This window comes from Rhodamnia argentea, chromosome 1 (genome assembly GCF_020921035.1).
Source record: "Rhodamnia argentea isolate NSW1041297 chromosome 1, ASM2092103v1, whole genome shotgun sequence".
Classification (NCBI taxonomy): Eukaryota; Viridiplantae; Streptophyta; class Magnoliopsida; order Myrtales; family Myrtaceae; genus Rhodamnia; species Rhodamnia argentea.
This window is the reverse complement of record NC_063150.1, coordinates 21744562-21772462: the sequence shown is the minus strand read 5'-3', so window position 1 is coordinate 21772462 and position 27901 is coordinate 21744562. Positions and strand designations below refer to the sequence as shown.

General features: G+C 39.4%; 1 protein-coding gene and 1 pseudogene across 1 annotated transcript; one reads left to right on the top strand and one right to left on the bottom strand.

Moving 5' to 3' along the window:
- The first annotated feature begins 605 nt into the window (after positions 1-605).
- Positions 606-6018, top strand: LOC115730326 (TMV resistance protein N-like). The gene is made up of 4 exons (XM_048277571.1): positions 606-1057; positions 1570-2677; positions 4096-4254; positions 5350-6018. Exons 1-4 carry the CDS (start codon positions 606-608, stop codon positions 6016-6018), a joined length of 2388 nt encoding a protein of 795 aa, XP_048133528.1.
- A 3945-nt stretch (positions 6019-9963) lies between these two features.
- On the bottom strand, positions 9964-20977 carry LOC125316602 (annotated as a pseudogene).
- Positions 20978-27901: the final 6924 nt, after the last annotated feature.

Sequence of the window (27901 nt, the reverse complement as noted above, 5' to 3'; positions counted from 1 at the left end):
ACGCTGGTTCTGCTCTCTTTCCGTAATCCACTGAAGACGCAATGGACATTTGCTTGCAGTTTCCATTGCAAGTCCTCCTTGGATGTTGACTTCATCTGCTTCTATCCCCAAGGAAGAACAGAAAACGGAAAAGCAGATCACGTCAACCGCGTCTTTGGGAGACAACTGGATAATTTTCTTGAACTAACGAAAGAGCTCAACAATTTCTTGGCACTTGGGTCGTAGCAAATGCTAAGATCCAAACACTTTACCATTTTTTTTCCGCAATAAATGGGGCAACGAGAGACATCTGCCACAATTATCTCGCTTAGATGTGTTATCAAAACATTTTAGAAAACAAAGAAACTTGTGTCAATAAGCCAATCGAAACAACCCCATGATGTACGGTCTTCAGTAAAAAAAAGTCCCATGTGTTCACGCCCATGTGATGTCTTGATCCATCCACAACCACCATCATTTTCCAAAAATTAATATTTAACTTCTGTTGACCCTGACCTAAAAAAGTCATGCAGCTCTGTCCTGAGTGTCCTCTAGTATAAGAACATATCAACGCGAAGATCGAACAGCGAACAAACTCGTTCCTGATTGTCGAACTCCATCATCTAATGGCTTCTTATCATGTGTTTTTGAGCTTTAGAGGCGAAGACGTTCGGAACAACTTCCTCAGTCATCTCTATGACTCTCTTAACCGAGAAGGAATCTTCACTTATGTTGATAGTGAGGAGCTCAGAAAAGGAGAGCAAATAGCGCCGGCACTTATGAAGGCGATCGAGGAATCGCAGATCGCAATCATCATTTTCTCTGAGGATTACGCTTTCTCACGGTGGTGTTTGGAAGAGGTGGCAAAAATCATGAACTGCAAGGAAGAAAGAGACCTCATAGTCTTTCCAGTATTTTACAAAGTGGAACCCAAAGAAGTGAGAACACCAAGAGACAATTACAAAAAAGCTATGCTTGAGCACGAGTCCAAGATCGGGAAGGATTCGGAGGAAGTGAAGAGATGGAAGAAAGCTCTTTTCGATGCTACTAGCTTGTCCGGGTGGCATCTGAAAGATGAGTAAGTGGAGTGGAGTCCATATTTTGTGTAAGAAGATAATTATTACAAGTAACTATAGAGATTGTTTTTTAAAATAAATGAATTAATCTACACACATGATTGTAAGTGTCCACATAGATACTTCATCTCGAGAATCTTGAAATCTTAAATGGATTTAGTTAAAGTTAGTAATTTCATATAAGAGTTGGTAAATTTGAGACTTAGTTAAGAAAGAAAAATAAAATTTAGCAAGAGAGAAGAATAGGTGATAAATTAAAGAAAAATAAGCTTGGCAATCCAAAATTGGTTAGTGACATAACGCAAAACAAGTTGATAAGTCAATCTAATTAAGATTGACAATCTCTAAAGTTAGTTAGTAATTCGATTTGGTGGGAATATATTTTGTTTTGGCTGTGGTGATGTGAAAATGTGATGCACTACTTGGTCATTGTTGGCTAGTAATTGCTTGCTATTTGCTTATTTAGATTACTAAAATGATGCCACAACTTCTTTTTCGTTTTTTTTTTTTTCAGAAATGAGTCAGAGTTTATACAAAGAATTGTGATGGAAATCTCCGCTCACGTAAACCGAGCACCTTTGCATGTTGCTAAGTATACGGTGAGGATAGATTCCCAAGTTGCTAAGTTGGAATCGATGTTAAACCTTCAGTCTGATGATGATGTTCTCATGATGGGATTATGGGGAAAAGGAGGCATAGGAAAGACGACTTTAGCCAAATCCGTTTATAATAAAATTTTCAAGCAATTTGAGGGTTCATGTTTTCTGCGGAATGTTCGAGAAGTTTCAAAAAACTGCAAAGATTTGGCTACTTTGCAAGAAAACTTGCTATTTGAGGTGTTAAAACTCAAAGAAAGATTAGTAGTGTCCAGTGTTGATAGAGGTATTAATCAAATACAAGAGAGACTTTGTCGCAAAAAAGTTCTCCTTATCTTTGATGATGTGGATGACTTGCGCCAGTTAAATGCTTTAGCAGGAGAATGCAAGTGGTTTGGTAATGGAAGCAGGATCATCGTCACTACAAGAGATAGGCATGTATTGACTAGTCACGGGATAGATCTGGATCATGTTTATGAAGTTAAAGAACTGGATAAGGATGCAGCTCATGAGCTACTTAGTAAGCATGCTTTTCCGACACACCAAAAATTTGAAATTAGGACAGATCTAGTGGATGGTGTTCTGAATCATGCTAAAGGTCTTCCTTTAGCACTTGAGGTGCTAGGTTCCTTCTTACGTGGTAGAAGAGAAGATGTATGGGAAAGTGCACTGGATAAAGTTTCTATGTCTCCTAAGAAAGACATCAATGATGTGCTTAAAATAAGTTATGATGGACTAGAGACAAATGAGAAAGAGATTTTTCTTCACATTGCCTGTTTCTTTAAGGGGCGCGAAACTAAGTATATACTGAACGCTCTTGACAGTTGTGATTTTAAGGTGGTAATAGGATTACAAATTCTCACCGAGAGGTCCTTGATAAGCATTGAGTCCAAAAATATAGTAGAAATGCACGGCTTGATTCAATTGATGGGTATGGATATTGTGATCCAAGAAAGCGCCGATCCCGGGAGACGCAGCAGGCTATGGTTTTGTGATGACGCTATTGAAGTTGTGTCTAGTGACATGGTAAGACTTGCAAATACGATCAAAATTATGCTCCTTATAGTTTTTACTCTAGCCACTGAACATGCGTAACCTAAATAGTCTTGTATACGGGGAAGTCATGTGGTAAGAGCCATTGTGTTGGAGTCACCCGAGCCGACAGAAATATTTATCGGTCCCGATACTTTTACAAAAATGAGAAGATTGAGACTTCTAATTTTGCGCAATGTGCATGGTTCTCAAGATCCTACCTATCTTCATAATGACCTGAGATGGTTTGAATGGGATGGATGTGGTCCCGGAATTCCAGAATTTTCCTCTGGCCGAAAGAAATTAGTGGGATTTGCTATGAGCAATTGTAGGGTCACAGTAGTGCCAAATCAATTTAAGGTGAGCATTTACCTATATCGGCCCTTTTGAATTCAATATATTAAATTTATATTTTTGTCCGAATGTTTTTCAAAGTTGGTTCATTGTATTTGAAGAACTTCAATAAATTTGAAATTTTGTTGATTTTCGGGAAATTTCATCGTGACAGAACATGTATTCTTGACCTTCATCTATTATATATGGTTAGCGCTGAAATCCAACGAAGTGTTCACTCGTGTGCTTACTATTTGACACTTCATTTTGCTTTTATAATTGTCACATGGCTTGACACAAGGCATCATTATGATATGTGACTCACATCGTCACTCGCATGTGGCATTTTACTGCGCTTCTATGATTTTCACATGGCATAACACGTGGCATGGTTGTTGGTTTTGTCTCATGGTCCACATAAGCATACTCGCCACGTGACACTTCACTTGGACTTTGGGATTGCCACATGCATGACGCGTAGCACAATTTTATCCCGAACTAATTTTCATATGCTAATAGAGGGTAAACTTGGGTGAGGAGTACCGGCTTGGGATTTTCTTTTAGATGAAAATCAGTTTAGATTAAATATGTCATAATCTTGTCAACTTAGGTTTTTTGTAAGATAAAAATTAGTAAGGGGTAAAAGTGCGTGCTGCTTTGGGATTTTTAATGATACTCACTCTAATTTTTTAATAACGGCTGACCCAATTTTATTCGTGAACTTTTTAATATTGTGTGTCTATATATTATCCCATTCTTTCAAATAATATCTAAAATGCAAAATGATTTGCTAGTATATATATGTATATATATATATATAAATACATATGTATGTATAATTATTGGTTATATTTCTATGTGTTTAGTAACTTTGAATGAAAAGTTAAATAATAGGTCAAGAAATGTGCTCAGAAATAAACTATGATATTATTAATGATCAATATTACGTATTATAATTTCTTGAAAAGATCATTAAGGGGAATCACCCGGTTCAAATGTAAGGAAGCAACATCATCATACGAACACCCATTTTTTAACTTTCAGAATGTTTACCAAAGCTCGTTTCCTTGTTTTTGCAGGACTTCCAATTTTTGAAGCACGTTAATTTCGGTAATTGCGAGTCGCTGGTTTGCCTGCCCAACTTCCGGTGTACTCCAAATCTCGAGGAATTAAATATCAGTGATTGCAAAGACTTGGTAGAAGCCCACCCGTCCATCGCAGATCATGACCAGTTGCAGGTTTTGAATTTAAGGAAGTGCCCTGAACTCAGTGTTTTTCCAGATGCACTCAAGTCAAAAAATCTGCGAGAGCTCAATATTAAAAAATGCAAAAAATTTGCAAGGTTCCCTGATATTCCACATAGACTCGAATGCCTGGAAAGTCTTCGGTTAGGAGGAACCGCTATTAAAGAACTTCTTGCATTAATAGAAAATCTTGTCTCATTGAAGGGAATATATATAAAAAAGTGCAAGAGGCTGGAACGTCTTTCATCTTCGATTTATAAGTTACAAAACCTTGAAGACCTGCAAGTTACCTATTGCACAAATTTAGTTGGGTTTCCAATGTACGAGGATTCAGTTGATCCATGCATGAAGACCGGACTTTCAAGTTTACACTGGTTAGACCTTACGGGGTGTAATCTGTCCGAAGTTGACTTTCTTGAGAATCTTTCTTGCTTTCCCGTCTTGCGTGAATTGTTTTTGACGGAGAACAATATTACCATGCTTCCTACATCCATTTGTGCGTGTGGTGGTTTGTCTCTTTTGAGAATTGAAAACAACCATCAATTACAAGAGTTTCCCGAGCTTCCCCCATTTTTGAATTATCTATTTGCGGACAATTACGAATCTCTACAAAGAAATGAAGATTTAACCTTAATTGATCATTTTGTCCGTAGAGATTTGGCGGATCCGATTTACTCATCGGGCCGGGGGCCGGGTTAGTCTCTCTCGCTCTCTCTCTCACTCTCTCACACACACACACGCACACACACAAACACATCCATATTGGCGTGGAGTATATGTTGGGTCCATTATGTGCTTGCCTATTATACTGGTAGAAAATGGTTAGAACTGAATTGATAAAGTTAAAAAGTTTAGGACTGTATTAATAATAGGGCAATATATTCACAACTTTTTTGACAATTTTTCCTAGCTCTGCATACATATGCATATGCATATACATATAATGTAACCTAGGTGGCTCCCGTACTTTTGTGGAATGTTTTCTGTCGCATAAGACTCGTGCATTAATGCAAGCAAGCATCAATGGATGTTATCATTTGGGAACTAATATTGACTTGGATACTTACTACCAGTCTATCTATGCGACAGAAATGGTCTTGTTGCGGAAGTCTTCTCCCCGGAGGAGAGATGCCACAGTGGATCCTTCCTAATGAAGAGCGCTTCGTATCTTTCATGGCTTCGCAGGACATATACGACAAGATTCTTGGAATGGTTCTATGTTTCGTTTTGAGTCCTGATGAACAGGGAAAGGGACCCGTGTATTTGATTTCTACACATGTTAATGGTGAAATGTGGATAGTCAATTCAATAGGGGGTTCCCATTCGTTGGATTCGGAGCATGTCTTCCTTGACTATTACAGACCAACTAGGCTGTGGGGAGAAGTCGATTTTTGTGAAATTGATGGAAATTATGCAGAGTTTGGGGTTACAATAGTGAGTAAAAATATGAGAAAGTTGGGATCCCGAATAATATGCAAGCATCTAGGGGATGATGCTGAGCTTCGAGACAATCAACTGATTGATCTAGCTTTATTCTACGAGGTTGATTGTGAATCAACAGATTCTGTAGCCACAAGTTCACTTATGCACGAAGATAGTTCGAGCGAAGCAGATCGGCAGAAGGACTTGCGAGATTGTGAAATGGCCGCCGAGAAACACAGTCAAATAATATCGAAGAGATCCCCCCTCGAGGCTTGCGAACTAGGACTACGTGGACTTCTAATAGAAGCAATTCCTAGGTCAGTAAAATTCGGCTGATCTTGATTCCAATTCCTTCTTTTTTCCTGTTCTCCCTGTTTTCTTCTCTTTATCTCTTTTCTTTATTTCTCTCTCTCCACTGTCTTTCTTTAGATATTGCCCCCAAGTATATTACTTTATTTTTCATTCTTTATTTTTAAATCCTCGTCTCCGCCGTAGGCGAACTTTGAACTCCACCGACTCTAGTTTCAGCATCGCGACTGCTCATCTTCCATCAGACGCTGCCGATCTCCGACGAATGTAATGAACAGAAGAAGGTCCATCTTCCTAAAACAGTCTTCCTAGCTAGCCAATGGCGACCGACTACAACTGCTGACTGAAACCATGGAAATTGATGACGGGCTTTGGGTGAAGGATACTCTCCTTTGTGGTTCTGGGCATCATGCGGCTTGCTGTACATCAGGTAACGCCTGGCACATCCGAATTGTATTAGTTGATGTAATGCTCAAGATGGATTTTGAAATTCGATTCGTACGGTGTTATGACTGCGCGGAAACTTGAAAAATGTATCGCCGCATTTGTTCGAGGGACTTTGACTAAGTGTTTCTTTCGTAAGTTGTCTGTGGATGCTTGGTAGTGAACTCATTGGTAATGACTTTACAAGCCGAAAAGTCGGCAGCCATTGCTAGAAGTGGCAATTTATTGAGAGAAGTCGGTGAATTCTACGTTCAAAGGACAAACAAGGGAGGGAGAGTGAAACAAAATGGGGAGGGGGTGTACATGGGTTGGTTCAGTCCCCTTCTCAGGCGAAAAACTGAGCCAATCCGCGTGGTATAGATCGGGAACTCCCTTATGCGAAACCACGAATTGCAGCGGACAACCAGCCGGCAAAACCATAGGGGAGTGAAGAAGCGAGACGGCAAGCCACCAGGAAAGGTTGTTTGACAGTCGAGTGCTTTTACCACTTTTCGGATTTGGCAACTAGGGATAATTGAAAACCAAATTTACTCTGAGCTAGAGAGTAATATGAACATCTGTTATGCCCATGGATAACTGGTTAAGTGGTTTTTTTATTTTCGCCCTGTAGACTGTGGATATGAAAACGAAAAGAATCACCCGACATACACGGAGTTTTCTTAAGTTATTCAGTGGAATAGAGACAAAAGCGCAAGAAGCTGATTGTCGATTCTGATTTCTGACGCCTTTGCAACATTCTAGGGTTCTCTTTTAATCCTTATGTGCCATAGCCTTTATGAAGGAAAATGCCAAGAAGCTTAACTCCTGGAAGCTTCTTGGATGTTTGAGTGAAACCTATTTAATGAAAAATAAGCTTCTGAGGTACCAATGATAGGACACACTGAAATGAGCACATGTAGTTTCTCAAATTAGTTGCTGTTTTTGCTTTAGTGTGGTTAGAGCCATATCAGTTTAACAGTTAAGTAAGATTTGCATCTGAATTACATGACGAGTATGTTGTAATACTGATTTTTCAGAAGTTTGTGACCAGTATATTATACGGGACCAGCGGGATCCCGATTATATAGCTGTGAGACATGCATTCATCCCATTAGTAGCTGCATACCGATACTGAATATTTCTACTGCTGGACACTTGATGAAGATTTCTGCTTGAATTGCTTGAGAATTTCTAACTCTTATAGTCATATTTTTTTTTCTCCTAAGGAGTAACGAAACCTATATGCTATTCTTACATAAGGCAAAGCTTGCTTTGGACAGTCTTGAAGTTCCAGTTGGGTAGAAAACAGATCTTCGATAACCACGTGCATTTGAGAACAAATCAGTCTTAATTAGTGAATGATTTCAGATTGTACCACCGAGCAGTTGTGAGATTGTTGAGAATGGGCATGTCATTGTGGCGGGAAGAAACCGGACTAATGACACACGAAATGTATGGTTTATCATTGCTTCTCCACAGCCTTGTATAAATTTGGCCAACAGCACTTTGTTGTTGCTCTGAATTGATACCCTCGAATTATCCACTCATAGTTATTGTTGATCATTTTATGTCTCCCATGATTATTCCTTCAATAGATGGTAAAAGGATTATCACAACAAATCTGTTAATAAGTGGAAGTTTCCATGCATTATTAGGCTGTAAATGGATTAACACTAGCAATAATGTGGCTTTATTATGCACAGTGTTTTACGAATTTCATCTACCATTGTGCTATTATGGTCTTTATCAGCTTTCGTGAAGTTCCTAACATTGTTTCCTTAGGCCATATGTTAGCTAGACTTTGGTATACTTATTTTGGTACAAAAATGAATTGTGAGCATTGTATTGCCTTTTGGAGCACATCCGGAGCGGAAATCCACTTTCAGAAGTGTTACGATGCGCACCCTTAAGATGTAAAAACCTGCTTCTTGGGCACATTTTTTTCACAAAATGGCCACATCTACACAAATAGTTTAAACCTGGTTTCTGGTAGAGGTAGTCTCTTATCCGATAGTCCATTCCTGTTATGAATTGGCGGACAGTAATAAATAGTTGGTGTGAAAAAACATTTGGCCCTATCAGTATCTTGTGGAGCATAATGGAAAACACAAAGGCACCTTGCTCTAGGGTTAAGAACAAAATATTGTTAGAAAAGGTGGAGGCGTCCAACCAATGAGGAGCCTTTTTTTCATGTGAGATTCTCAGCAACTTCAATCGAGCAAAACTTGTTGATATAATGTAGTGTATGCCTTGATCAATCTTTTATATACTTGTCGGAGAAAACATTTCTCAGCAAATGCATTTCCTATTAAAGATGAAACTACACTAAGAGCAAATTTCTCTCTGGCAAGGCTCCTCAGTTTGATATGCTGTCTTTATTTTTCTCCTTGCGCTTTCATAGGCAACAAGACACGCTCTTGATGTTCTTCTTGAACAGTGGCAGAGGACAGGATTTTCGGCTGCAGGATTTTTGGCTCGTAATATGTTGGTAAAATTTAAAAAAAAAAGGAAAAAAGATGGCGCGAAAAGCGAAGGCAGGGGGGTGCAAAAGGAAAAATGAGGAAAGAAAGGGTGTTTATTTATAGAGCTTCTTTTTGTGAAAATAGGAGTATCTATCTACTGGGACTTGCTTTGGTGTCTTCGTGTTTTGTATTAGCATGAAATCGCACGTTTTGCACGTGGCGAGAGAAATAGAAAAGAAAAAGATAATGAAGAAAAAAAGTTGTTCAAAAGTCGATTTTATGTTGAAAAAGATAAGTAAAGTCTTGACTTACTAAATGTCCAAAAAGTTCTAAATGTAAGAGTTCGAAAAGCACTAGAAGTTGAAGAAATCGTGGTGATTCGAAGTGTAATAAATTCATTCCATAGAATTCGAAGCAAAAATAAGTTAAGTGCAGTACACGAAAGAAAGAATTGAGCCGGACCAACATCAACGGGTTCCTTTGATAGGTGATTGCAGCACACGAAAACAAGAGGTTCAGCCCGATGAACATCAACGGGGCCTTTTGATAGGCGATTGTGCACCATGCTACGTGATATGTTAGTACCGGTAACAAGACCTTGAAGGGTGCAAAACCGTCCTTTGATTCAACCGCGCAAACCAAATAGAAGGAAAATCTGGAAAAACCGATTCCGTTCGTTTCGATACATGAAAGGCCAGCATGGTTTTGCATGGAAATTAACTCGGATTAGTAGTTCGTTTTGATTTATTCTAAGTGAAGAAAACATATTTTGCGGGAAAAGAAACTTGATATTATGCAGGGAGGGGACGATTTCAACATATTTTGCGGCAAAAGAAGTAGGGGAGGAATGCAAGCTATCAGTATCACCAAGTACCCTTCCAGCCGCCTGATATTGCCATAGAAGAAGCACTCGCTTTCTTTGTCCACAAAAACCAGCCGACTTCGGATCCACTTCAACTATCAACAAGAAGCCATATTAATTAGGATGTGCAAACTCTGATCAGAACGAAGGAAAGAAATGCAACAGTTATAACCACCCCGCAGTTATGCAATCGTTCGGATGGGACACCGGACAATTGCAATTCTTAACAGGCTTGCAACCTTGCCCCACAGAACGCTTAGAAGGGGAAACCACCTGCTGCAACTGCTGCACAAGTGAAGACGATTTAAAACTTCAACATCTGGTCCTGCCTGGTAGACACAAGTGTATTTAGACCCATCGAGATCAGCAATCAATGTCCTCAAATGGAGTTTCGAACATGCAGTAGTGAAATAGTAACATAGACTATCCCGAAAGTCGTAATAAGAGCATCTCCGCTGACCAGTTTAATGGGAGTAGCTATGAGCCCCAATTGTTTTACCTTTCAAGAGTTAATGTAACATGTTGCTTGTGCTTGGACATAATAAGAGTCCTTGTACTTTCTGCCGATACCAACATGGACTCCATTGTGAATCCAGTCCATTCGATGTATCCAAGCATCTCGGCCAATATCAAGAATTCCTAAAATCTGTTGAGAACAAAGCATGCCACAGTAAGAGGAATATTTAATCTATCAGAATACTCCCAGCAATAGTCTTTCAATATTAAGAGATATCAGATTTTGACTCAAAAATTTTCAGGTTGCACTTCAAATTAATAGCCTGAGAACCAACCAAGTTAAGAAAGGCTACAACTTAAATTAAACAAGTAAGCTCATCACTAAGAAGTTGCAAGTTCGAATGATGGACACGAATATTCGAATATATTTAAGTTAGCCAGTGTTCAAATCCACTATTCAAAAGACCGTGACAAGGTCTAACTTGGGGATATCATCAATGTTATGTGACGAGTTTGACTACCATGGAAACATGGTATGTCTCTCTTTGAAGAAGCTTTTCTTTGTCTTCAAGATGCTGTATTTAAACAAGGCGCGTACTTTTGGAAAATGCAATGTTTGCCTTTACCCCCATAATTATTGGCCGAGTAAAAGGGGATGTTGGCGAATGTGTTCTGCATATTTTGATTTAAAACCAACAGAATTTCTTATACAAAACAGCTCCCAGTCTCCATCAGGCAGGAAAGGAAATGAGTCATGTTCAACTCGCCAGTTAGAGTCTTAGTCAAAATTCATCTTCTTACAGCAAAAAATAGTGAGAAGATGTTATGAGACAATGCTTATCTTACTGCTCCACCTTTCCATGACACAAAAGTAGGGTGCGTTCTTGATTGCAAAACCTGTTTAAGACAACAACTCAGTTTGCTCAATCCAAAAGTGCACAAATTTAGTCCTATTGGAATTTTCACCTCACATGCATTGTTGGTAAGTCTAGCTTAAGAATACTGCACATCTCGTTAACCTTTATGACGAAATCTTCAAAGCATACGACATGGAATGGTGACAAACTCAAGTCATGAGATACAAATGATATGCCCAGAAAAACCCAAGCCTCTATACCCTTTGAATAAGACGTGTTTCAAGAAATTTGGATAACTACAACTGAGGAGCATAGATAGAATGTAGTCCTTTGTTCCAGCAATAAAAAAATCCACAAATCGACCTATTTAACATGTAAACATCGTGCTAATTTATGCCGCTTATCATGTGGTTGCCAATAATATGAAAATAAGCTGCATGACCCACGACTAGTCGACAACTACATATAGCAAAGAAGTACTTAACATGACAGCGACAAGGCAACGAAAGAGTGTACTGACCTCGACCGTATCAATTGCTTCTTTTGAAGGAATTGCATGCAATACTCTGCAACAACAGAATCAATTAGTAATGAGAACCAATTTAGGCTTCGGAATTTCTATTGGAAATGTTCTTTGGAAAAAAAAAAAAAATACTGGACAATGACACCAGAGTCCATGATGGGCACCGAGACACATTATTATTGACCCAACATTTGGACTTTTAAGTCCTCCAAACAAAAATCCTCCTATTTAAATGGAAGAGACCATAGAAAACAAAAGAAAACACCATTCTCTGTTTTTTCTTCCCTTGTTTGGTTTTTTTTTTTTTTTTTTTGGGGAGGGGTGGGGTGGGGGGAGGGGGGTGGGGGGTGTTGTTGGTTGGTTGGTTGGGGTGCGGGGGTTGTGTGTTGTTTGTTCGTGGGTTGGGATGGGATGGGATGTAAATAAACAGGAGCTGACATTGCAAATCCTAAGAGGATGGTTGCTTGATAGATAGAAAAGTTCAACTGTAGGGCACCAAGGGGGTGCAAACCCATTTTCAAAAAGAGCCCACAAAACTAAAGCCATATACAAAATAGCCGTCAAAACCACAAGGGCGCTCAAATACAGGATAAGCAATCAACAGTATAAAAGCTATTAACATAGAAGAATAACTTAGGGTTTTGAATATCATGGACTCAAAAGTTCGAAATATACATGTAAATAGCTCATGGTCTATATTAATGTGATCCTTCTCTAAACATTTGCCAGAAAAGAGGCCAATATCTTGATTTAAGGAGGGATTACTCCAGCAGATTTCGGTAAACAAATTCATTGATTTTCTTTCAGCATTGACAAGGCTCTTTACACCCGTTTATACAGAGTCAAACATGAAATCCTGTCACTGCGCCAGAATACTCACAAAGCCACGATTCTGCAAATGTTTAAAGTATAAGTAGAACTAACCTATCTTCCACAGCAGGAATGAGACCCTCAGTCAGAGCTACTCCGCCGATCTAAATCACGAGATTGAGTCATTTTTCCTAGTCAATATATGGAGTAATTCAAAGGACATCTCACTGTGTGCACAAGACTCACCAGTTGTATGCTACAGAACAGTTTTCTCTTGAGATCGATACGCCCCGTCAAAGCAATATAAAAGTAATAATTTTCATAAGACATGACATTCTGCAAGCAGAGTTCAAGAAATTGGTAAGGACCTACCAGTTGAAAGAATACTACTTGTGATTGCTTCAGCAAGGCCAACATTCTCTTCCTTCTTAGGTTTTGTTTGAAATATCGGATAGCTGTCCCACATTGGCAATCCAATGTTAAAACCAGGATAGAGACTATCCGCCATGTCCGGTCGTCTGGGATAATCAAAATGCCAGGTTTCTTCTAGCATATCCTTGTAATCATTAAACCTGGTAAAACAATCACCGCGGTAGAGAAGGTTGATCATGATTAAACTTGCCCTGAACAGTTTTTTGAACATAACAATCTCACTCACCAAGAACGAGGCGGTGGAGGATATACTTCTGGAACCAAAAGCGTCGGATAAAACAAACCCATAGGAGGTACCTAAAGAGGAAAGAACCATTAGTCCATCTCTAAACAGCTAAACATCTAATAAGCAAAGTAATATAGAGATGAGATTTCATTTTGGGAAATATACATTGAGAGCAGTAAGCCTCGTCCTATGAGACGCAGCTGGCATCCCATCCTCATATGACTGAACAACTGCTACAGCATCAACCTCCCCCTCCTGTAAGCACAAAATTTAGTTTGTCTGAAAGAGAGTATGCAACACATGTTTCTGCACATAGAGCGATACACATATATGGTTCGTAAACTGAATAAATGCCCAATCTCACATGGGGTTTCTACCATTATAACTGGAGCATAGTTGTAAGTTTTTAGTGCTCACGAGCATAAGAATTTTATGAACACTGAATCTTAATTCTCAAATCAGACTCACTTGGATGTAACAGTAGGATTCTTTCAGTTCATTTAGCATCAACAAGTCTATAGGCTTGGTCAACATGTCTGTGTGAACTTGAGGCCAAGTTTGATGATGTCTCTGGGTCCATAAGAGGCATCTGGATAAACCTGAAACCACATTACTCATCAATATCATAATCATTGATGTTCAAGAAATAGTTTCAAGTCCAATGAAGCAAGAAACTAGACATATGGGATAAATGATAAAAACCTGCATGCTGAATTAAGTTATCTCAAGATAAAAGTATAATTTTTTTTTTCAAAAGCTCTCTATATCTAGAGTGAAGCCAAATAATTATAGCCAGACCTCACATACTACAAGCAAATGTATGTAAGGTGGTGAGGCAAATCAACTTTAAACATTCTGCATATGATGGTAGCTAGGCTAATCCAGATATACTGCAGTAAGCCCAGAACAATGACAAATATTAAGCAGCACCTCTCCACCAAATGGTAATGTCTTCTCAGAGGTAGGTAGAGCCACTCAATCCTGACATTTAAAAAATTTCTTCATTAAATGAGTGGAAGATAATATATCGCAGTTTTTAAAGTCATCAGTAGATATAAAGTCCAGGCAGAATGCGTAAAAATTTAATTTGTTTCATTTTGTTCAAAGAATATTGGCACCCATGAGGGTCATTTGTTTACCAGAAGAATGTTAATCAGACATATGAAACGCAGCATTAAAGGTCTAGAAAAAGAGAGTGCCATAGGCACAATACAAACCTAAACAGAATTTCTCAGTCATTGTGATTCAGTTTTCATCCATTAATTTGGAGGTGACACTATCATTAACAAAATGAGAGATGGTGGAACAAGAAATTTCTAACAAAGAGGTAAATAAGCATGGAGGCAGGAGCAACAATTTCACTGCTGGTATTGGTGATAACAAGTCAAGAATGATGTTGGAAGTGGAAAATGCACTCTCTTTCATCATAATTACCGGGCAATATGGATTTCACAAATAATTATTCTGGGCACGGGCCACGCACAAACACAAACGAGGATAGCTCATTTTTCTTTTCCTTCGATTTATGAAAGGATGTTATATCTAAGGTCAATCTATGTTGAAATTACTGGTGAATTTGATCTGTATTACCAAAAGGAAGACTTATACTCCAATGGAGGTAAAAAGTAAAAGAACCACAAGTACCTCAATGCATATGACTGATGTCACCTGAGCTCCAATATTTACAATGCATGCAGTTGACAAACCGTTCCCAAAAGCTGCAGCAAGACCTTCCTGAGAAATCAGTTTAGGTCAATATAATAACTATACTCTACTAATGGAGAAAACAGCGGGAATGTATAGGATACCTAATTATTTGTCCAGGACGCTGATCACATCATGAGACTCAATACACAATTTGGAGCATGAAGAGTGCAGAAGAGAAAAAAGCAAGCGTTTGGAAAAATTTAGTGCCATGCAAAGTAAACCAGCTGTAAATAATCTGGTGACGCAGTTAGAAAACATGCACGTCCATAAAAATTATAACAATTTTATGATAGTGGGGAATTGTCATCGGAACAGTGAAACATGCTAAGAGCACATACTATTTATATATTTTTATTTTGATATAATTATTTCTTTTTCCTCAATCGGTCTTGCTTTTATTTTATTTATTTTTGGGTTCATCGACCGCCGACCCCAACTAGTTTGGGATAAAGGTGATGTTGATGTTGAATTATCTTTCACAGCTATAAATGGGAATAAATTTCTGCAAGTCATCGGAAGGAAGAAAGGTTCCCAACCTGGTGTACCACAGCTGAGCTGAATTGCAAGTCCCGCAACACTATAGATAGCACTTCCTTAATTTCTGCTTAAAACCAGAGAAATCAGAAAATTCAATTTGGAATCTGCTAGATTCCCCGGCAAAGAAAAACAGAAAAACAACCAAGAACCCATTCTCTAGATTCTGGATACATGTATTCAATACAAAAAGCTAAACTTACAAGAAAACAATGCAAGCTGGTTGGAAACGCATATAACTAAGGACAAAGAATCCACTGAAGAATCTAGGTAAATACCTCTTCCATCAGCAACATGTCTAAGCTTACAGAATTTCACCCCAATAAATGGGATAATGCAGAACTCTTTAACTACTTAAGCTAAATCACATTCTCAACCCTAATGAACTACTTAACAGAAATTCTTGCATAGCATGGATGATTGAAGGGAGCAGGAGCACTTATAGACTGGAAGTTGATCAGAGAAGGATAGCTCATCCATCATAATCTATTGAGTATAAAGTTCTCTATCTCCTTCTGGCATGGTGGTTCAAGTGTAAAATCACTCATTAAACAGTTATTGCCTGATTCTTTTAAGGCTTGTAGCAAGCCAGCACAATTTTGAGATTTTTGTATACTGGTCACTACAACACCTGATGGAAATCGAATATCGTTTGGAACGCTTAAGATTGGGAATTGAGATGGTGAGGTATTTCTTCATTCTTCGTTACAATCTTGAGGGTGTGAATCGCAATGAAGATAAGGATCATTTGGTCTTGGTCTATTAGCAGGTATTTTCGATCAAACCATACACTAATCTGTCATTTGAGACAAATTTGAGTGAGGAGGTTGATTTCCCATGAAGGCGGATCTAGTAAAGGAAGTTCCTCCAAAAGTAGCTCTCTTTCCCTATACAAGAAGGCAGTCTTCAATAGCATTTTGACAATCAGTAACATGCAGAATGGCTTTAATTCTGGTTTAGGTGTTTCCTTTGTAAATATGCCCTGGAGATGGTTAAATCACCTACTAAGACACACCCCAAAGACATGACATTTCTGGAACACTGCTTTAGCACTGTTGGTGCTTTCTTGGCTGAGCTTTCTATAGTAAGAACAAGGTTGTTTGGATCGGAATCCTAATTATGAACGATGAAGGTGTCTAAGGGATCGAATCATAATATCAGGTTGTGGATCGTAAGATTCTAAAATTACACCAACAATACAAAAATCTTGAATAGTCGTGCGAATTTAATAATTATAAACATTGTGTGACGATAATCCTCCAAATGGTGCGAATTTACAGTTTATATACCTCTTCCACAAGAATAATCTATAATTCTATCAAACAGATATTAGGATTACATCTTTCAAGGTTGAAGTATGTCAAGATTGGACTGATGGGATGAGTGGGATTGCGTTGATCGTATGACTTTTAGCTTACAATCAGAACCATGTAAAGATCCTAGCTAATTCAGGTCCTACTTAAGTTTCAAATAAGATCTTACAGTCCGGATCAGATCCTAACAGCCACGGTCAAGAATGAGCTCTGGGCATGGATAAGAATGCATGTTAGCAAAAGCAAGGAGAAGAAGAGATTGAAGGATTCCATTCAATTCCTGCAGCAGTATTATTAAAGAGAGAGATATGTTAGTAGCTTATAGGAGAGGCAAATGAGGCATTTACTTCAAAACTCATTCATCGACTTTTGAAGAGGTTTTTATTGAGAATCATTTTAACAGGGGTGGCAATCCTCCATAACTCTTCGACAGTTAGCCTATATTATGCTTTTTTTGTGGATATTTTAGCCTATATTATGCTTTTTTTTGGGGATTTTGTTGCATCTTGCAATATGAATCTGACACACCGCCATCTGAAGAATCATAGAGTGCTTGAAAAAAAAGGTGAGAAGAAGTTGATATAAGATCAAACATATGACTCAACCTTATATCCAAAGTTCTATTTCAGACACACAAAAACTGCACCAGGTATAAACTCCCGATGCAAAAAGACCATTATAATTTACTACTGCTCCATGCGTTAGAGCTTAAGAAAAGGCAAACAATTGCTCAACAAGATGCAACAAAATCCGCAAAAAAGCATTAATCCCAGCAAATTTAAGTTTCTCGTTTTCAACCTAATGATTGTACATTACTTGAAGATCTTAAAGGTCCTTTTTTGGAGCTATCTTCAGCTACAGCAATGGTGTACTACTTCTCAATCATAGAAAAAGAAATCCATTCATAAAGATAAACCAAAGTAAAATCAGCCAATGAACCGCAAGAAAAAAATGAAGAAGCATGGGAAGAAACCATAATACCAATTCTCTATTTATACTCAACCATATATTCATGCATCCACTTACAACACAGAGATCATATGAAATGCATAAGCGGAAAAACCAATAGTAAAATCTTCGTGGATACAAGCAAATGAACATAATGAAAGCAAAGCAAATAAGTACCGCGATTGTCAAATGTCTCTGGCAACACAAGCATGGCAGAATACATATTCCTTTCAGATTGGGGTATATGCAATTTCTCCACCAATATCCAGTCCCAGATAGTATGCAAATCCTCATACACCTGTGAAGCAAAATTATAGGGATGAGCAACATCTTACCATATCATTCTTTTTCGACTTCACCATATCCATACTACTATCGTATCACATAGCAAATGCATGCAATACTTTATATTACAGGTGTTTTGCTGGATGGTTAGAACTGATTCCGGATGAGGCTACAGATACCAATGAATCTAACTAAGCAATGTACTTAATGTGTACCTCCAAGGAGTGAAAGAGTGGAACTCAGTAATAATCAGACAGCAACTTCTTTCAACGCGTAATATTTAGGGTGTCAAACCTGCTGCGCAGGATAGTCTTGCGAAATGTTAAAATGACCTCTTCGAACGGGACGGCAGAAGCAGTAAGGCTCTGTGGGTGATATTTTCAGAGCTTCCTCACCACAAATGAACATTTTGTATTTACGGTCACCTAAGTCCATATCCACTCCCTCATGTTGGTCCAACGAAGTATGAGGCAATTCTTTATCCTCTGAGCTATCTGCAAAGCAAAGGTGCAAGTCATATACAAAAGCACAAACTAAAGACTTTCTGCAGATTCAATATCAGCATGAAAAATAATTATACTGCATTACGCAAGTCATCTATGAAAAAACAACCTTGACAATGTACATAGTTTGGCAACAATAAATGTAGGTGACACATAGTTGCATGGTTAAAAAAAAAAAAAAGAATGCTTCCACTTTTCACTCTGTAGGTCATTTAGCAAGCTTCGCTATCTACAAAATGCCAAGACCTTTGCTCTAGCTGAAAGCCAACTCCACATATCCTTGAATAAACAAGACAATAATGAAAGACAACCCATTACCTTATCAACTCCATACATCCTTAGACAAACCAAGGCACCAATACAGCCAACAGAACAATTTTAGTAGACTGGCTACAGGCTAGGAGCATTGAAGCTGGATGCTTCTGCTCAAAAATATTAGCAGCTACAGCAGCTTTTGTACAGGAGGCAGAACTATATAGCATGCTCATTGGAGAAATAATCAGAACAAGCATTTGCGTTAAAATTAGCTTCAGACATGATTGAAGGTTGACGGTCAGAAGTTCCAAACATTGACAGAGTGCACCATCCTAATAGCTATCTACATTTTGGATGACAGCTTCCATTTCACGGTATGTTACTTAACACCCCTGATACTCCAACTTAGAGACAAAACAATCATATGGAATTTTTAGTTTATATCTACCTCACAGTTTCTCTACTTAGTTCCAAAATGACATAGAGACGATCACTGTTTCGTGGTAGAGTGTCGTTATCCTAGGCATCTAGTATATTGGAAACATGCTCCAGCCCAGACAAAAGCTAAAAATCTTATATTGTTACGAATATTCAATTAACAGAAGTATATACTACATCAAATCTTAGATAAGGGAATATAAGTACTATGTTGCCATTTTTCTTTGCATAGACAAAGCCGTCCATGATCTGACAGCACAGTTTCTGATTCTATGACATATCAATAAGTAGAAGCAGATAACATAAGTAAGAAGAGAAAGGTAAAAGGTCTGAGCCATAGTGAAGCCAATTAACTCAGAAAAACCATTAGCCAATGAATAGAAAAAAATAGTTATTATATAGACCTGCTACCAGAGTCGAACTTTGCCTCTCATACACATCCGTCCAAGAAAAGACTGAATCTTTCCTACCATTCTGTGGATTACAAGCGTCAACACGTCCCATCTGTATAACAGGTACGTCAGTTTTTCTTTCACTTTGCCTGACACAATCACAAATGAACTCCAATAACAAATATCATGAAGAAATTAGAAACTGAAGAATGCAAAACAATACACAAAAAAGGCAGCAAAGGACAATCATACACACATCCTTACATAGACACATAGACATCCTAGTTTGGGCAGACTTCCATTTTTTCTGGGCGGCGCTGGGTGATTTAATTTTATTTATTTATCAGGGCGCAGGAACTGAGCTCTGACAGTACTTAAATTCGGGAATATACTAGATCCAAGGATGCAATGACTCTGCAGTCTCCTCTTGGATGACAATGCAGTATAGATTTACACAGAACAAGAGGAGAAATTTTTAAGTTGTCAAGATAAAGGCATTAAAAATCTTTCAAGTCCTTCACTAACCATCAAAGAGAGGACAATGTGCTCGTAAAGACCAAAACAGTTCATTATCTTGAATACCTCATGAAGAAAACAGAGAACAAGTTGAGAGAATTGCCTTAAAATACTGAACCTTCGAGTAGCCAACTCAAATGAGAGAACAAAAAGATAATTGGACCGTGAAAACAGTGAAGTTCAACCAGGAACGGAATCTTTGAAGATTAAGTTGGGACTTAATCTGCCATATCATTTTGAAGATTAAGCAGAAGCGATCTAGCAGCTCAACCAAGAGCGGAATCTCCATACCTTGCGCTGGAAAGAGCTGCTGTTCGTGACCTCCTCATCCAAGAACGGAATTTTCAACAATGATGCTATCTGGGGTACACTAATCCACATGTTAACTCTGAGAAAAATTCAAAAACAGTCGAGGCATTTCACACGTCACAACTAAAAACAAACAACAGAAGTCAACTAACAATATCATAAGCCTTCTCTCGCTCCATGTGTTGTGCCCTCGAAACTTGAGAATTGAGCATCTAAAAACTCCAAAGCAACAACAAACCATCAATTCCGCAGTGCCAAAACCAGACACGCACAAAAAACCAAACAGTAAAAAAGGAAATCATGAAACGTGGTCGGACCTGATCTTGCACGTTTCGCTTGGGCACCTGGCTGGTGCACCGGGCGATGCAATGTGGGGCGGTGAAAGGCGCGTCCTGCTGAGCGAGGCCCACTCTGATGTTCGCAGAACCTGGAAAGCAAGGAACGAGCACGTTCAAGCTAGGGTCGAGCGAGGCGCTTACTATTCGATTCGGCTGAAGAGAGGGGTGGGAGTACCAGGGTTGATGACGACGAGATTGGAGCCTCTCTCCGAGATAAGCTGCGAAGGAATCGCCGTCTTCAAATAATCCTGGACAAAGGAAATGCGAGAGGTTCAGTGAAGAAGCTCGACGACTGGAGCAGTCATCAGGAGAGAGAGAGAGAGAGAGAGAGAGGGAGGGAGATCACCATGGCGAAGCGAAGCGAGGTCGAAGAGCTTTCTCGTCAGAGTCTCTCGGCCTGTTTGGTTCAGCATTGCAAATGAGCATTGGGGCTCTGAAGTCGCTTGGCCAAATGCAAATGGTGTTTGGTTCATTTTTTGACTCACTTTGGGAAGATGCAATTGCATCTCAAATGCTCTCAAAAGTCCCTTAGCCCAAAGTACCTCAAGAGGTACTTTGGGCTAAGGGACTTTGGCGAAATGCAATTAATTTTTTATTATTTTAATTTTTTCACCTTTGCTTGCCGCCACCGCCGCCGCCGATCCACCGCTACGCCGGTCGCCGCCGACGCCACCGCCGCCGGTCTCTCCGCCGACGCCGCCGCCGCCGTCGCCGCCTAACACTGACGCCGCGCCGCCGCCGCCCGCCGCCGCCGCCGGTCTCCGCCGGTCGCCGGTCGCCGCCGCCGCCCGGTCTCCGCCGGGCCGCCGTCGCCGCCGCCGGTCGCCGCCGCCACCGCCGTCGCGGTCGCCGCCGTTTTTTTTCAAAAGAAAAAATATTTTACAAAGTTCATTTTTTCACCAAACAACATTTTCGTCAAAGTTGCTTTTTAAATGTGTTTTTAAAATACACTTTACCAAACACTACTTGCATTTTGAAAAAGGCCTTTAGCCCAAAGGTATTTGCATTTTCTCAAAGTCCCTTGGCCAAATGCTGAACCAAACAGGGCCTCTCTCTCGCTTTCTCTCAATTCGGAGACCCGACAACCGAGACAGAAGATGATGCCCCCAACGACGACGTTTTGATTACTCAAGAACGAGGCTTAAACATAAAAAGAAACAAAAGATTACTTGGGTGGGTCGGTCCAGCCCAACCCAGAGCCTAAAATTTAAAAAAAGGGCCCGAGTCTATTTTTTTTTTTAAATAAAAATTTAAAATGGATCTTATTTTAAATAAGAGCCTAAAATATCATCTTTATTTTTAAGAAGGACCGACAAGAGTATTTGCATCATTTTCTTATTTGATTTCTTTTTTTTCCTCTTTTTTTTTCTTCTTTGGTCGAGGTTGGCGACCCTTGCCCAGCCCTCGCCGGCCGTGGCGAGACATCCCTTGTGGCCGTTAAGGGCGGCCTCACCTCTAGGTAGGGCGAGGCCAAGAGAGACAATATCAATGGCTTTGTCGCCGAGTTCTCCATGGAAGTGCTCGACAATCTCAAGGGGCGACATTTAGTCAAGAAAGCTAGAAGGAAATCGACAATCACCCCCATCGGCAATGAGGACGACGAGCCTCGAGTCTCTCATTGGGTCGTTGCCACGGGCCCGGGAGATCGCCGGACCCCAGCTGTGGCAATGTTGGGGTCGTGTGATCTCAAGGACGAATAGATTTGGAGCGGGGGTGCGATCGTCGTTGAGGGTCGACCAAGGAACCAGAAGAGGCGTTGAAATTTCCCCTTTTCTTTTGGATAGAAATTTTCTCTTCGCTTGTAAGAATTTTACGGAGTCCTCCCGGTTGTATCTTTGGAAGAGACGATGACCACTGCCCGACCATATAGCATACGTCAAGAAGCCCTCTCTTTGAAGTGCATTTATCAAATCGGCTCCCCGAGTCAGAGAGGGTAAAATAGGTGAGGGTCTAGGCGAAACAAAGGAAAAAAATAGAAATGAGAAAAAAAGAAAAAGAAAATAAAAATAAAAAAGAGAAAATCACGCCATTCTTTGAAACAAAAAGGGCACTTCATACCCTTATTTGAAATAAGGTCCACTTCAGGCCCTTGTTTGAGAAAATGAGAGCACTATAGACCCTTATTTGAAATTTTTTCTAGATCCAATTTTGTAATTTTACTCTAGTTATTTCACCAAAAATATATGAGTTGAAAAAAAAATTAAAACTACTAATCATTTGTATAGCCTGAAGTAATCAGTCACCCAAAAAATTTTCATTATTGATAACAATTTATGGCTAAATATATTTAAATGATGAATTTTTTTATTAATTTATCTTTGTAAGAGACACGAGTGATTATTTTCAGAATATATATTTGAAATTATTTAAATAAACTCACCCTTATTTCTTTTCTTTAAGAAGATCATAACACAAGGAATTGAAATCCTTTATCCATGTGGGTATGCATAGATTACACACGTCGACGTGTACTGGCCAAGGTTCCATTCACGCATTCCATGGCACACGCAACTTGGGTAGCGCACGTCGGCGAGGGCTCTTGATAGCGCGAAGTAGAGGAGTGGCTCCCGAAGGTGACGTAGTGGAGGCATCGGATCTAGGCCTGCGAGGGCCATCGGCGGGGGCTCTTGGGAGCGACAAAGAGGGAGTGGCTTTTTTAGGCGACAACTAGGATGTCAATGGTTCAGTTCATTTTAATTTTATATGCTTGAAGTGAATCAAAACTCGTCTCGAACCAAGCTGAACTAAAAACTCAATTTGATTTGGTTCAGTTTTCAGTTTGATTTTCCGATTTTTATTTTTATTTTGTTCTTTCTTTTCTTTTGTTTGAGATCTCTAGTGCTTTGTTGTGCGTATGTTGATTTGATTTCTCCAAAGAATGTTAATGATGGTTAAGATGAAAGCGAGCCTTTCCTTTGTCGGCCACCGGGAGCCCAACCTCGGTGCTTCGTTCTGTCATTGCCACGGGATTCGCCGGCATCGTATCTCTCCAGCTTGGTCGTCTCCTTCGTTTGGTGCCTCACTTCCACATCTACTGCTAAGGGATTGGATTTGGTCGGAACTCATCCATGGCTGAAGCTGATCTCTTCTTCCACCATTCAACGGAATATCCACGGATTGAAAGTGTGGAGGTTTGTTTTGTCACGAGATGTGATCAAAACAGAAAGGATTGGGTAGAAGATGAGAGAGACACGACGATGAAAAGGGGGAGAGAGAAGCCGTCCACTGCTCTCATCCGGTGAGAGAGAACACAAAGATGAAAAGAGAGAGAGAAGAGGAAGGGGAGCCGCCCACGGCTCCGATGAGAAGTGAACAGTGAGAGAGGAGAGTGAGCATGCACGAAAGGAAGAGAGAGACAAATTAAAATCCGTTATCCGAACCGAACCGATCTGTTAAATTATCCGAATTCTTTGATTATTAACCGAACCGAAAATCTAACTGAATTGAGGATGCGTTTGTTTCGCATTTCGAAAATATTTTCGCCATCGATAACATTACGTGTCCGACTATTTTCGTAGACAATGATAAAAAATTTTATTTGTTTATTTTTGTAAGAGATATAATTGATTACTTTTTATAAAATATTTTTCAAATCACTCATTTTTCGTAAAATAAATGCACCCCGAAAATGCACGAACTTCTAGTTCGGTTCAATTCGGGTTTCGGTTCGATTCTAATACTCCTTGTGACAATGGAGGCAGAGCCAGCTCGAGATGCGACTAGTGAGGCTCTTGGGGGCGAGAGAGGGAAAGTAACTTGCAAAAAAAAAAAAAAACAGAGAGAGTGGCTTCATTCTTTTTCTTAAAGACGCACAAAAGAGAGGAGAGAGAGTGCCGTATAATTGGAGAGAGAGAGAGAGCAATGGTCATAGAGCCATGCATGATCGTGGAGGGGCCGGCATATACAATATTTTCTCGGTGGGCCGAGATCGGAAAGCTTTTCTCGTCTAATCAATAGGCAAACAGTCATCGACATACAGTGTCAGACTGTCGGGAAAAATTAATCACTAATTATCGCGATAGCCAATCATATATCCTCCGTCTCAAAAGGGATAGAACTACATTCGCCAAAGGAGAAAAACTAAAGCACCATCAAACACCGCATAATTTATTTATGCTTTCCGCATACATCATTAACAAAGATACAAGTTATTCATTGGGGATTCTTGTTGTAGTCTAAGTTCGTATAAACAGAAATAAGATTGAAAGCCTAACCTTTAGCCAATGTAAAACGAAAACGCAGAAGATTGATCCGAGCCCAACGAATGTCGTTGTGTCCTTAAGACAAATTTGTCCCCTCAATTTCGTACCCGAGGACGTTGGACAATTGTCTCCCGGGATAGAATGGATCGCGTTCCTCCGAAGCGGTACTTCTTCAAAGGACTCCAACGAACGTAACTTTGTAGGATTATCGCACTAAATGTATGAGGGAAAAACAGGTATGCAAGTTCTGGAAGAAACCGAAAATGTATGCTCGGGAAAAAGAAAACGTGTCCCGAAATGGCCTATGCGAGGACTATTTATTTTGGAAGAACGAAAAGCCACGAAGAGTCACGAAGCTTGAATTCGGGCGGTAGTTTACATAACCGACTCTTTTCGAACAATTGCGTTTGTTCGTTATTCTTTAACGAATTTTTTTTTCCTTTCGAACAATTGCAACTGTTCGTTCATGGACGAATGTCCGGAAATTTCTAGACAATTACGTTCGGCTATGTGCTTGTTCGGTAAAAAATAAAAGACTGATGGGCAAAAAATAAAATATAAAAAATGGAATATAAGAAGCCCCGACTCGAACCGAGCTGGCCGGCGGGCTGCGGCGACGATGCGCACGCACGAGCCAACCTAGCTTTACGTAGGTCCTCTCCCTTCCACAAAAGTGGGGTGCCCCTTGGGGCTCAAACCCATTTGCAAAGTTCCAATATATAAACCCATCTCTTATCTATCTCTTATCCTATGTGGGACTCCCACACTTCTCATTCACACTTAAAGGACTTAAGGGATAACATCCCCAACAATCCCCCATATGAATGAGATGTTCGGACATCATGACTCTTCGTATATGCATGAAATGCAATGTGCAATTATTCCATGAGAAATCGTTACATCGGGATAAGTAGTCTGAGACTTTGAACTTTCCCTAGTGAGACCTATCGGACTTACTCGGTCAATTAGTAGACTTGATGTTTTTGAACTGTCGACTTTTGGTGTAAGCCTAGACAATAGAAATCACATAACTCTCTCTCGAACAAGGTTAGTTCTCACTGTTGTGTTCGTTTTGGCCATGAACACCGCCTGGTTTCATGAGTGTTATAGAGAATTCGGCCTTTTCAATTCTCATAGAAGCGGCCCTCACTTGACACTCACATAGGTGATTTCTGAATATATAGTATATCATATACTCAATTCATAATCATTAAAAGCTTTTGCTTAACCTTCATGTATTAGTACTGTCTCTATCCAGGAATGAGTAAAAATTTGACAGTACTTTACACTATCTTCATAACTTAGTTGTCCCTTTGAACCTAGATCTTGGGATCTCCAATCAACTAGGTAGGGTTTCCGCTATGATGATTTGTTTATAGGCCTTAAACCCATTCCCCTTGATGTTTTCGCAACTATCTCTCTAGTTATGCCTTTTGTCAATGGATCCGCAATATTATCTTTTGACTTCACATAGTCAATGGTGATAATTCCACTAGAAAGAAGTTATCTTATCGTGTTATGTCTTCGACGTATGTGTCAAGACTTACCGTTATACATGACATTCCTTGCCCTTCCTATTGCCGCTTGACTGTCACGGTGTACACATACATTGGGCACTGGTTTGGGTCAATTTGGAATATCTTCCAAGAAGTTTCGAGGCCACTCTACTTCTTCACCAGCCTTATCCAAAGCAATAAACTATGATTCCATTGTAAATCTTGCTATGCAAGTTTGTTTGGATGATTTCCAAGACAATGCTCCCCCACCAAGTGTGAATACATATCCACTTGTCGATTTTGTGTCTTTAGTGCCGATTATCCAATTTGCATCACAATATCCCTCAAGTACCGCTGGATATTCTATATAATGCAAAGTATAATTTTGAGTATGCTTCAAGTAGCCCAATACACGCTTCATAGCTTTCCAATGATTTTCATTTGGACTAATTGTAAATCGGCTTAGCTTGCTTACCGCACAAGCGATATTCGGTCTAGTGCAGTTCATGACATACATTAAACCGCCTATTATACTAGCATACTCATTTTGAGCTTTACTTACACCAGTATTCTTTGAAAGATGCAAATTAACATTTATTGGTGTACTTACGGGTGATATGCCTAGATTCTTGCTTTTTTCAAGAATCTTCTCAATGTAATGGGATTGAGATAGAGATAGTCCTTTAGATGTTTTACGAATTTTAATTCCTAAAATGACATCTGCGATCCCCATATCTTTCATATCAAACTTACTTGTGAGCAAGCATTTGATCTCCTTGACAACCTTACTATCACTGCCCATTATAAGCATGTCATCTACATATAAACATAAAATGGCAAAGCTATTCTGAGTTTGCTTAACATATACATATTTATCTTACTCATTAATTTTGAAATCATTTGACAACATGACTTGGTCAAATTTAGCATGCCATTGTTTTGGTGATTGTTTTAAGTCATAAAGTGACTTAATAAGTTGAAATACTTTCTTCTCTTGTCCTGGAACAATAAATCCTTCAAGTTGTTCCAAATATATTTCTTCTTCTAGATCCCCATTTAAAAAAACAGTTTTAACATCCATTTGATGGATTTCAAGTCTATACATCGCTTTTATGACAATTAACATCCGTATAGATGTAATTCTCGTGACAGGTGAATAAGTGTCAAAATAATCAAGACTTTCACGTTGTGCGTAACCTTTTACTACAAGCCTAGCCTTATACTTATCAATAGCACCATCTGCCTTCGTTTTCCTCTTAAATATCCACTTACATTGTAGTGGCTTATTACGAGAGGAAGGTCAACCAATTCTCATGTATGGTTTGACAAGATGGATTCAACTTCACTATTGATAGCTTCTTTCCAAAGCGGTGCTTCTGGCGATGTCACAGCTTCTTTGAATGTCCGAGGCTCATTCTCTAAGAGATACGTTAAAAAATCAGGTCCAAAAGACGTGGAAGTCCTTTGTCTTTTACTACGTCTAGGTTCATCCTCCATTGGATCACTTCTAGATATAGTATCTCGAGGCCTCTTATTATTATCAATTGGCTCATATACTATGTTATACGGGAATACATTTTCAAAGAACGAAGCGTCCCTTGATTCAATGATCGTATTAACATG